At 40.9% G+C, this 12,125-nt stretch overlaps 1 protein-coding gene across 4 annotated transcripts in view; it reads right to left on the bottom strand.

Annotated features, from left to right (window-relative positions):
* Nucleotides 1-10,136, bottom strand: part of LOC115594111 (pecanex-like protein 1) — a 29,794-nt gene extending 19,658 nt beyond the window's left edge. For 3 of the 4 annotated variants that reach the window (XM_030437914.1, XM_030437916.1, XM_030437917.1), the window contains exons 1-7: nt 9,773-10,136; nt 8,221-8,702; nt 6,507-6,715; nt 6,293-6,398; nt 6,131-6,170; nt 5,562-5,657; nt 3,548-5,290 (exon numbers count right to left, since the gene is read on the bottom strand). In XM_030437914.1, coding sequence (XP_030293774.1) covers nt 3,548-5,290; nt 5,562-5,657; nt 6,131-6,170; nt 6,293-6,398; nt 6,507-6,715; nt 8,221-8,373 — 2,347 coding nt within the window. In that variant the 5' untranslated portion in view covers nt 8,374-8,702; nt 9,773-10,136. Of the gene's footprint in view, nt 1-3,547; nt 5,291-5,561; nt 5,658-6,130; nt 6,171-6,292; nt 6,399-6,506; nt 6,716-8,220; nt 8,703-9,732 lie in introns of all 4 variants that reach the window. The other variant, XM_030437915.1, reaches the window with a different exon arrangement.
* Nucleotides 10,137-12,125: the final 1,989 nt, after the last annotated feature.

Below are 12,125 nucleotides of genomic sequence, written 5' to 3'. Positions count from 1 at the left end.
TCAGCTAAACACGTCCTGGACCATGTCATTCTTACACTTTCAGACATGCATTAATTCATGGTTCCATTCTATCCTTTAGACTTCAGTGCCTTCCTGCATTCTGGCCTTGAAGAAAATCTATAATCTTTCACTGGTTGTGTGTTTATTACAGAACTTAATAGGTATTAATTTTGTTATCTTGATAGGTGTTAATTATGTTGTTAAGTTATCAGTGATGATAAACATCAACCATTGTTGTAAATTGCTTTAATGTTGTTTCTTAAACAAAATTTGATCATCTTATTATTTCCTGGCTCAGATAAGCGGTTTTATGGATACTTGGCTCTGTTTCATTGTAGCGAAAGACAGGTCCAAACAAAGAATACTGCTCCATCTGTGTGATCGACAGTCATCTGTCTAATTACAGATTTCTGTTCAGTGTTTGGACAGTGCAGGACTATTCCAGATGAAATAGGCCCATTTGGCAGATTTTTCACAATGAAATTCACTTGAGATTGACTCTGTTTGTTTTCCATCCAGTCCTGTTTCAAACCAAGCTGTAAAGTGTTTAGTTAAGCAGGTGGTGCTGCAGATCTTTTTGGGAGTTTTGTGGAGGTTGGCATTGGGTGTGTTTTAACTTAATATTGATATGGCACTCATTCTGACCGATATTGCATTTGTGGTATGGTTTACTATTTTTGGTAGTGGTCATTTTTGCATCACAATTTTTATTTTAACTGAAAATCTAAAATTGTGATGATGTGACATTTGTTGGGGTCTTTAGCAAACAAAAGTGTTTTCTTACATATGGTGAATAATATCTGTAGTCCAGGGTGACTCCACAGAGATACAATAGCTCATTATAATGCTGTTTTGTGACACATTTTACTTTAAGAAAAAGAAAAGGCAGCTCCTTGAGATTTAGATGCACTTAGCCATATTGTGATTTCAGTTAATTACGTGGCCCCCAATTCTGCAACAAACCCTCCCTTCTTGAAGGTATTCTGTGTTAGAGAGTTGATGATTCAACTGCATGGTCATTTTTGAGGATGAAATTGTGGTGCTATTCATCTGTATTGTGTCATTCCAATTTCTGTTATTTAGCGTATTGTCATTAATATAAATGGAGTGGATAAAATAATAGAAACAACTACCTATCAGGGTGATAGGCATACAAATGATCCACACCTTTCTAATACAGTTTCAATAAAAACTGAGCATCGTAACCTTTATTTATTTATTTATGCAAGATAGTTGTATGGTTAGCAGACCCGTAGGAACTCTAGACATTGCACCTATGAGAGGGAGTAAATAAAAAAAAAAAAAGACACTTTGCTCTCAGTTTGTGTTTGATAAGGTAATGTTATATCTGGCTGTGAGGTATGAAGCCGTGGAGTTCGAGTGAACGGTGTGTATTTGATTTTATTCAGTCTGTCCCTGACAGGTAGCCAACGTTAGCTTGCCAGCTGCCTGCAGATGCAAACAGTGCAGATGAATTAGTAAGCAGATTGCAGTCTGTGCTCAAAGTGGATGCACTGTCCTTAAATGAAGCATCTGGTACTGAGTCCATACGTGGCTGTGGGACACAGCGTACTATATGCATTTTTAAATATGCATAATGATGATACCCTTCCAAGTGGGGCAGGACGTTTATTAATCTTGCAGTTTTGCACGCCTAGGCCTAATTTTTTTTTTTTTTAAATAGCCATCATGTTGGAATCATTATGCATTAGCCATAAAAAATGTGTGTGTTATGTGCGTATATTCAAGCCTATAATCTGAATTTAACACACTATTGTACATTTCTGTATTTTCCATTTATGCTTGACTTTCACAGTACTTGTTATTTTTGTAAATCTATGTCCGTACTATGTTTATTGTTATGTGCTTAAATACCACTGCACATTCCATGTATGTAAGTGTTCATAGGATAAATTCTCAACAACATTTGTATCAATGTGATGTAGCTAAATCATGAAAAATAGATATCGAATCAAATGAGGGGATCGGTGCTGATATTCTGGTTGCTGGGGGCTCATCCTGCTCTTATATACAGATTCTTTATGCTAACTTTACACTGCCAAATTTATGTGTAGCTAAACCGAACTATGACATAAGGCTCTATTGATTGCGTGGTTGTCACTGATTTTATTCTTCTTGGGGTTTTTTTTTCACGCGCTCTTATTGGTTATAATTTCTCAATTGCCAGTCCAAAGGGGCAAAGAACAGTGATTCTCCTATCTGTACATGTTCTGTTTCGAGCTGCACAGATCAGTCAATTAATCTATTGGTTGCTTGTCTTCGTTGTTTATGATAGTAAAATGAAGTGCGGTTTTTGACTAGACAGAAAGAAGCAATTTGAAGATGTCCCTCTGGGCTCTGAGAAACTATCCTGAGCATTTTTCACAATTTCATTAACATTTTATACACTAAACAATTCTTTGTGACAACAATTGGTGGATTAGTCATTAGTTGCAGCCCTAGTTCTTTTTCAACAGAACAAAGACTCCTGCCCTGTACTAATGTTTGGCAACTCATCACTGCAAGTCTGCCAGAGACAGAACACCTCTGAAGGTTGTCACCATTTCTACAGTGAGTTGTTTACAGGGTGAGGCATTAATGCGGCTTCTAGCCAATAACAACAAGGCTGCTTGAAATTAAAAGATGCTCATCTTGGCATGGCATCTTTTCGTCGTAAAATCAAGTAGTAATGATCAAAAGTCCAGGCCAACGTTGACTGGTCTCCCCATATAAATAAAAATATGTAAATAACTAAAAAATACTGTAATGCATGAATGTCACCGAAAATATTTCTGTTGCCTAAACATTACAAAATATGACTAATACACCACGTAGCAGGGCAGTTTCTTTTCCTCATCTTTGAATCTGCTTCCCATTTATTTAACAGTTTGTAAACTACAAGGATGACTCATAAATGTGGAAGATGGCACTGATTTAAGGTCAGTCAACAAAGTGTTTTGGTTTCACATTTGTTACTCAAATTAGCCTCAAAGATGAACTTATTTTTCAAGCGTCTTCCAATTTTTGGAATGCAATTTTTTTAATAGATATAAAATGATCACTTATTTTTTGCACAATAATGATGATATTCTACATGGCTGTGTTGGCTACAGTCAACTGTTTTTGGTAGAGCTGGGTGATATGGCAATATAATAATGTCACAATATTTTTAGGCAGTATCTTGATATTTTGAAATCTTGAACAAATGCTAGGATCGGCCTTATATTGGCCATCTCTACTTTATGGCTACTCATGACATGGCAAAAGACTGCTTAAATTACAGATATAATTTCCCAACGTATTTGTTGACAAAATAAAATAACAGGTTACATGCAGCAAGGACAAAGGACACCTACTCTACCAACTGAGTTAGTGGGTGTCCCCTTCCAAGGCCGGTTACTTGAATAAGCTACTACAAAACACAATGAGAACACTCCTCCATCCCAGGATTCCGCCTTCATCTCCACTAAACACCAGGAGGTAATTCAACAAAAAAACAGATTCTAGTAACCAGCTAAAGTAAACCTGTAAAGTTCCTTCAACTCACCTCCTCCAACAGCTCCCTCTTCAACAAGCTCTTCTGCCCTCCATCCCATCTGGTTTCCAGTCCAAGACCCTCCGAGAGAATCCAGCCGATGATGATGGGTTCCAGGGAAGCCGTCAGTGTGAATGGTGCGAGCTTCCAGGTCGGACTTGGAGATGGTGAGAGTGCGAGGTGCAGGGGTGGAGGTGGAGGGCATTGTAAGCAGAGTAGAAGGCATAGCCGACGTGTTGCTCTGGCCTCCACCTGCCCCATCCATACTTAACACTCTTGCATGAGTCTTAGCACTTGCTGTGCTTGAAGAGCGCTGAGCAGCACGTGAATGTGAGGGGCCAGCAGTTTCAGGTAAGTCCCCTTCCCTTGGAGTGGGCAGTTGAGCAGCAGTGGGGAGCGGGGATGTAATGCCAGTGTTAGCGAGGTCCGGGGAGTAGCAGGAGGTAGAGGAACTCGAGTCATCATCGTCATCGTCGTCGTCTGAGCTGTATCGCCGCTGAGAGCCCAGGCTGGAGCCAGCGCTCATGTCGCTGCCATCATCATCGTCACTGGAATCCTCAAACAAACTTTCACTGTAAGCCTTGGCGCCCAGTCGGTTGCGCACCGGGATGTAATCTCTGTGTTGCCTATGATTGTGGTGACGCCTGTAAGAGCCACAGTCAAAACTACTGCTTCCTGCTCCAGCTCGCCTCCGTGGAGCTTTCCTTCGGCCTGGCCTGTGCCCCACGCTACTGCCGCTGGCCCGCAGCAGCTTTAAGTCTTTAGGGCGCACAACCTGCTGGGCTTGCAGAGCAGGCTGGTCAGGCAGTAAAAAGGGCGTAGAGGATATGGGCAAAGCAGGCTCTGAACACACTAGACCCAGGGCCAGCCCTGAGGGCACTGAATTGGCCTGCCGAGGGGGGGGTAGAGGAGGAACATGTACGTTTCTGTCTAAATCACAAACCTCCGAGTGGCCACTGCTTGAAGGGGAAGAGTTCTGGAGAGGAGGGGGCTGTGCAATATCACAGAGTACAGGGGGCAAATCTTCTCCTTCAACAAGTGTCCTGTCTAGCCCCTGGCTGAGGGAGAATTCTTTGGAAGGGGAGCGCAGTAACACGCTGTCTGACAGGTTGTCCGTATCACTGCCACCCTGCCCTGGTGGATCGTCTGCAGGCCTGGGGATACTGGAGCCCATCGCTGGTGCTGAAGCAGAAGCCTGTCCATCTGCAGGCCGGGGCTGGCTGAATGAAGGACTTTCCAGCTGAGTAGAGTCCGTTTTTTCACTGCGGTAACTGCTAACAGTGCTTAGTGTCTCACGGTCTGTGGTGGCTCCACCTGCACTGAAACAGCTGTCAGTGGATCCGGCAGCTAGTGCTACCCCACTGCGGCTGCCTGGGTGCTCAGTCCCAGGTGCAAATGCCACAGGGTCAAGCCCTAAACCCAGCAGATTTTCACTCAGCTCCTCACTTAAGCTGCTCTTTATAAGGGGGCTAAGGGGAGTGTCCCCCAGGCTCCCAGATTCAGCAGAGGGGCCGAGGGGAGAATAAGCCCCCAACCCATTGTCCTCAGGACTCTGTTGAGACAGTTGTTCTGGGAACTCTCCTTCCTGCAACTGTTCTTTCTCGCCTCCATCTTCTTGACTGGAGGGTGAAGGGGGAATAGACAAGCAGTCTCCAGGTTCTCCAAATCCAGCTGACACTCCAGATATTCCCATAAGACCAGGGAAATCCCCTCCCAGAGCAGCAGCAATGCAGGACTGGACCACACTAGGACCCCCTGTACGTTAACACAAACCAAAATCAGATTGTAATGCACTTTGGATAGCTTTGACATAGGTTTTAACTCTGCTTCTCAGGACCCAGAGCTGTTGTTTTTTAAATTCTTATTATAAATCTAAATGCGCTACCATAAATCCTGAGGGAAAGAATCAAATGCCATGCCTACAGCCTGGGCTCCTGAGCAGTGACTTATTTGCACACAGGCAGGATTAGATGTTGTTCAGTGTGTATGATGCTTGTTTCTGTTCACTCAGTAGTAACAGACTTACTAATGGTGTCCTGGGAACTCTGGCGTAGCACCTCACGGTGAGCTGATGTAACAATCACATTATTGCTGCCTTGTTCCCGCATTAGCTCTTTGATATCTGTGGTAAAGGAAAAGATGTCACTACAAATATTTAAGGAAAATGTACACAAACAATCAAGATTATACATTATATGCAACTGTTTGGAGCTGCAACTAGTGATTATTTTGACTGTCAATCAATTTATCGATTATTTTCTCAATTAATCACTTTGTTGTTTGGTCTATGGAATGTCAGAAAAAGGTAAAAAATGTTGGTTTGTCTCAAAAAAGCCCAAGATGTTTATTCTAATACATTGTTAATTCCACAACCCAAAAATAATCAGTTTACCATCTTAAATAAACAGAGTTCAAAAACGAGAAATTATTCACATTTAAGAAGCTGGAAACAAAGAAATTTTGACCTTAACATTTAATTTATTTGTAATTACTTGAAACAGACTTATTGATTAATCGCTGCGCTTAACAACTGTTTAAAATAAAAACATGGCAATTCTGGTCTGCAGTACAAAAACATAAAATTCAGAAACTTACCCTTAGTTCCCCCTGAATCCTCCAGCTGGGGCAGAAACTCCTGAAGAATAAGAACAATTCAAAAGTAAATAAATAGTTAGGGCCTGAAAAAGGCCTACCCCTACTGAAACAGCAGGGGTAGAAGAATGAAGTCACTGTATGACAAAATATGGTAATCCTCACCGACACCTGGTTCAATCCAAACAGAGAGTGCTGGGAGCTACAGCGCACTGGGGGTGTTGAGTTGACCTTCCGAAACACAGTCATCTCTACGCCGACATGACTATCCCTATGAAGAAGTTAACACACAGAAAATTTAAAAAAAAGAATTCAGCATTTCACAACAATGTGATTCCATAATCTTTCTACAAAACTCAGCCAGAAAACATCTTCTGACCTGTGCTGATTTCCATCATGGGCACCTGACCCTTCATCTCCTTCCTCTGTCTTTGGGGCATCAGCTGTGAGTGAGGCCTGCTTCTTCTCTATGATCTCCCCGAGGTCGAACATAGCATGAAGCCGGTAGTTAACCACCTTAATGGCTGTGAAAAAGACGGCCACCACAGCAGAGTACACGCCCGCAACCACCAGGCTGGGAGGAAGAGCCTGAGAGAGTGAAAAGACAATGACAGAAACTGAGACTAAATATGAAACAACTCAGTCCACCTCAGGGAATGTGTAGGGGTGTCATGATTTTGGATCTGAAACGAAAATCGATCGAAATAAGGTTTCAATTCCGTTCATCGAAATCAAAAGCAGGACTGGCAACACTCCTAGTATTTTTTTGTGTCTAATTCTGCCAATTTACACCAAAAGAGGACACAGCTAGCTTACTGGTAGCATGCAGCTGCACAAGGAAGATCAACTGACTTGTTGTGGAGGAAACTTCAACTTTGTTTGGGATGTGAGGTTTACTTTCTTATTCAAAGACCCTTTATTGATTTGTTTGGGAAGAGAGCTTACTCATGGGGAATAAGTGAACTGAACAGAACTGATAACATTGCCAGAGATCCTTTATTAATCTGTTCAAGAAGATGTTTACTCAGAAAAATTGGAAAAAACAACCTTTGTAAGGCACAGAATTGCTAACTTTTGTTGTTTCTTGTTGAATTCCTGAGGGGACATATTTTTGTTGAACTCTAGGATCTTTATTTCTAGTGAATATTTTTTTTCTATTTGCCCTAACCTCCAAAAAGTGACAAAAATCGTGACACCCCTAAAAATGAGTACTGCCAATTATTTGATAATTGCTCAAAAACGACATCAAACCAAACACATCTGTCTCCATGTTCTTATCATAATGAAACCAAATTTCCATTTCTCATTTCAAAGAGGAAGCTTCTAGATAGTTCTATCAAATAATTTCTTACCATAGACGGTAAAAGAAAGGTGTTAACATTAAACTAAGTACCAATACAATTTAAAAAGTTATTTTAGATTAATTATTCATAAATATGGGTATATTTCATGAAAATCTGACCATTCCTACTGGCCTCAACAGCAACTTTGCAACACAATGCAATATGCAACCACAGATGTTCTGACAGACAGCAAATTTTAAATATTTGCCCCACATTATCAGCTGTGAATGGATCTTGCAGACTTCCTCGTCCAACTATGCACTACCTCGGTTTGTGCTGTTTTGCATGCAGTTTGCAGTTACAAAGGAGGATTAAAATGCTAATTTTGATGCATTCAATTTCATTTTCATAAATGACTGGTTTTAACTGATGATTTGACTCAAACCTGTCTAGTCGTCCCCACCTACCAGGTTGCGTAAAGTTGGTTTATGTTAACATAGCTCGTACAAATGAGGGCGACTAAAACAACATCAAGACTGAACATCATGCCATCTCATTTTGTGAATGCTGCCGTATTCGAACAGGTCTTTCATTTTCAATCTTTGAACAGTTTCTCATACAGTTTACATTACAGAACTAAATATGAGGTAATGTTGTGGTTTCTAGTGTATTGTGTAAATTTCTTGTGTAGTTGTCATGTCTAGTAAGTAGAAAAAATTCTGCTTGATAACATCTGGAAATGTCTTAAGACATTTCCGGACATAAGCCTGAATGGAGCGGTTTGTCAACCTGTTGTGAAAATGTGCTTACCATGTACAGCAGAAAGGGGAAGGCCAGTAGAAATATCCAAAGGTAGAGGTGGAAGCAGTTGGAAAACGTGCTCTGATGGGGGTCCACATACCAGCCTCCTGTGAGCGAAGCCCACACGCCCTGCCGCAGTATCTGAAGAGCTTGGGAACCCATCTCCACCTTCAGGCTCGACCACAAGCTGAAACGCTTCCCGCAAGGCTCAAAAAACTGTGCAGCAGTTCGAGCCACAGTATCTTGTGTCTATGATGGCACTTCCATTGGGGATGGCAGGTTAACCAAGACTGTTTCATCAAGGACAATAGTTATGTGTCTTGGATATGTATACTTCAGTGGAGGTAAAGAGTCCTTGCATATTCTTGTGCCAGTATGTGTTCTCTCCCTGCACCGACGTTGCCACACTCTAGCCTAATCCTTGTTGGGTAATCAGGAGAGTGACTTTTTGGCACACTGGTAACCCACCGAATGTATGAAAAAACATTCATCTGTAAGACAAATCACAACTGGTTTGTTTCCTTGAATCAAGCTACATCTAAAACAGTACATTTAGTGGGAGGAAATTCATTCTACGCATTTTGCCCTTCATGAAATTATACTGAAAAATCACATATTAAGTGTAGATGCTGTAGTAGAGCAGAGTTAGCGATCCACATGCACATATCAGTTGTGGAGGTAAATTCAAATAATCATTCAAGTTGTCTTTGTTTACTTACTTATATCCCACATAATCATTATTACACACTACAGTTCCCACTTCATCTTGAAATAATTTACCAAAACATCAGCTTTATAAATGGGGCTACATTTGTGTTTGATAAAAAACATGACCATTTAACACCACATACTTAATTTCCACATGAGATCATAGCAATTACTAGCAGATTTTTTTTTTTTTTTAACTGATCACTGAACTCAAAAGGTGAGAATGACTTGAGCTGACACTGTCATTATAACGATTAAATGAGTGTAACTTTTCTCAGCCGATGTCTCCTAACCAAACTGAAACAAAAGGTGAGCTACATGACAAAGTATTTAGATTTTTTAGATTTTAGACACGACGGCAGAGCCTACAATTCCCTATCTTCATGTCCAGGCCACTGCTGTACCAGCTAGATTAAGTTTTCTGATTGACATTAGCAAGCTAACAGACTATTTAGCCTAGCTTACGAATATCTATAAACGGTCAAATTCGATCCATTCTACTACCACCGCCTTCAATCAACTCGGCTAATGTGGAAACATAATCGACAGCGGGGGCACTCTATTTCAAACTGGCTAACAAACGTTTAACATCATTAGGTAGCATGACGCTAGTTACCGGCTAATGCTAGGCCGCATATAGCTATTCCATCAGCATTTCAACCTGGGTAATGTCCCTGTCGTTAACTGAGTAACTGCAACGCCAGCCTGCAACAACAAGTTAGCTTAACCGCTGGTCGCTAGGTTAATGTCAGTAGATCGTCATTAGCTACTGTTAGCTTAGCTCAGCTCGATATATTTGATAATTGTGCTCACAGTGAAATGTTTTCCACATTTGGATCCCAGCATAGCTTACAATTAGCATTAGCTGTCCAGCTTGTCTCATATCCTCCTTCCGCATCCAGTCCTTACAAAATCTCAGAGCTTTGCTGCTCAGGATGCTAGCGAGCAAGGCAATCGCCAGTGTCCAAAAACTGTAGCTTCACTCTTCTGTTGGCGTTGGCTAACTTATCATTGTTCTCCCAAAGTCCCCCATCCTCTTTGGCTTCAAAGGTACACGGACACGCAGCGGGGGCGGGGGTCCTCTCTCATGGTGAACGACTGTTGTTTCTTGGCATAAACGGTGCCTATGTTAAAATGTTTCCACAGGCTAGCTAACTGGGTAGCTAGCGCTAGCTAACAACTAGTTGACACACACGCACGCAGGCACGCACGCACGCACAGAGAGCGATCAAGCGAGCGAGAGAGAGAGAGAGATTCCCATGGCGCTGATTGGCCGTATGCGCTGACGTCATGGGAAGGATATTTTTTTTCTCTCTCTCTCTTTTATTTCAAAATATCAAAATATCCAAAATATATCTCTGATAAATAGCAGCAGGGACTGTCAGCTGCTGGATACGATGAATACATCTACTTAATAAATAAAGTAAAGAAATACTGTACATTATTTAAAAAAAATGTAATTTAATAGAGACGATGCAGTTCAACATATGTAATGTGTAATGTAATGTAATGTAACTGATGTGTTGCACAGAGAATTTATAGCTATTGCTCATTTTCAACGCTTGTCTCTAGTTGGGCTTTTACAAAAAAAATATACAGCTTTCAATGGCCAGTGTCATGAAAACACAATAAAATACACAAACTACACTACACTAACACACATTAAACCTACCTCAAAGTACAACAAGCTAAAAATGGTTAAAGCTTTGGTTTGCTTTTAGTCAGCACTCAAGCTGTTAACCTAAATACATGTCTATTTGCATGTAATAGTACGCAGTATCCCACTGTTAGAATCCTGCTATGTTTTATGTTCCTGTTTTTGTTGCCTTTTCTTTATTCACAATGAGATACTATCATGAGCCAGAACGAAGCCTAAGAATACCTGACCAATTTAGCCTCGTTCCCTTTTGGGCTTTGACACTTTAACATAGGGGAAAGAATGATAATTCTTTATGCTGAATAAAGTTTACAATACATAACGTTTCTCAAAAAGATTTTTTTCCTCACACTCTCAGCCAGAAATATCCACTTAAGCAGCACTTACATACACAAAGGTTTTCAGTTTCATCCCGTCTGTATTGTGATGGTTTTAATGAAGGGTGTCTGTTCATAAATCCCTCATAGCCTGATTTATAACTACTCTGAACATTTTAATGGGAAAATGGATTCTCATAGTAAGAAATATCAAACACCTTTACTCCATAAAAAACCTTTGACTCTAATATATGAATGCAATGAAATAATCATTTTCGAAACCTGGCTGTATTCACTGTTCTGGACATTTATGCAAATTAGTGCATTCTTAATTATGATGCTTTAACCAATGCCTCATTTGCATATCAAAACATAACATTTCAGCAAACATGTAATACCGTACTGTACTGTAATAATCATCTTAGTTTAAGTCATCAACTGGGGAAGTTTCATGGTGATATTAAAACTTTACCCTTTTTACTTGTCGTGATCCCCTTTGAACAACCTTGAACCAAACAGCAGTGTTTAGTAATACATGAGCTTAGAAAGAAGCCCAAAGTAAAGGGAAAATACTCACCGCATGAAGAAAACCTGGCCTGGATGTCAGAGAAACAGAGTCAGAGGGGAAATGACACAGCAGTTGTCATCGGGGCTTCTCTTGTCAAAGCTGTTTTGTTGAATTAGGCTTGTGACATCTCAGCAATGCTCAGTAGTGGCTTATCGTATCCTTTAACCATCCTCCTTGATACCCAGTGTCAGCACAGATCAGCCCTCACCTACACTAGACCTGTAGTGACACCGAGGCTTCACTTCTCCCGCAGGATTTTTCCCCCCATCAGTCTCAGCACTAACAGGCTAATGGGACGGGTGACCCCTCTGGCTTGAAATACAATCTCCCTAAATTCTTGTCTTTTGAGATGAACCTCATCTGCTCTCAGAAAACTATTGACAGCAGCCCAAAGTGAGGGCAACTGGAGCCTATACATCACGTCACTCTGGCGCTCAGTGATGCGGACCTCTGAGTTAACCTTTCTCTGCGTCGCACAGTTCCTTATGTTCTCACCAGGGGGTAGTCAAACAACACAGACTGATTGTTTCTCTCAAGGAGATGGTGGAAGATGATACGGAGGATGCTCCATTTTTTTTTTTTTTTTTTGAAACTGGGAATAATCAGCAAGTCAGGAGACTGAAAACAAAAACCATTTTAAAAACATGATGAAATGAAAATGATG

This window comes from Sparus aurata, chromosome 13, assembly GCF_900880675.1.
Source record: "Sparus aurata chromosome 13, fSpaAur1.1, whole genome shotgun sequence".
NCBI classification, from domain to species: Eukaryota; Metazoa; Chordata; class Actinopteri; order Spariformes; family Sparidae; genus Sparus; species Sparus aurata.
This window is presented reverse-complemented; position numbering and strand designations above follow the sequence as displayed.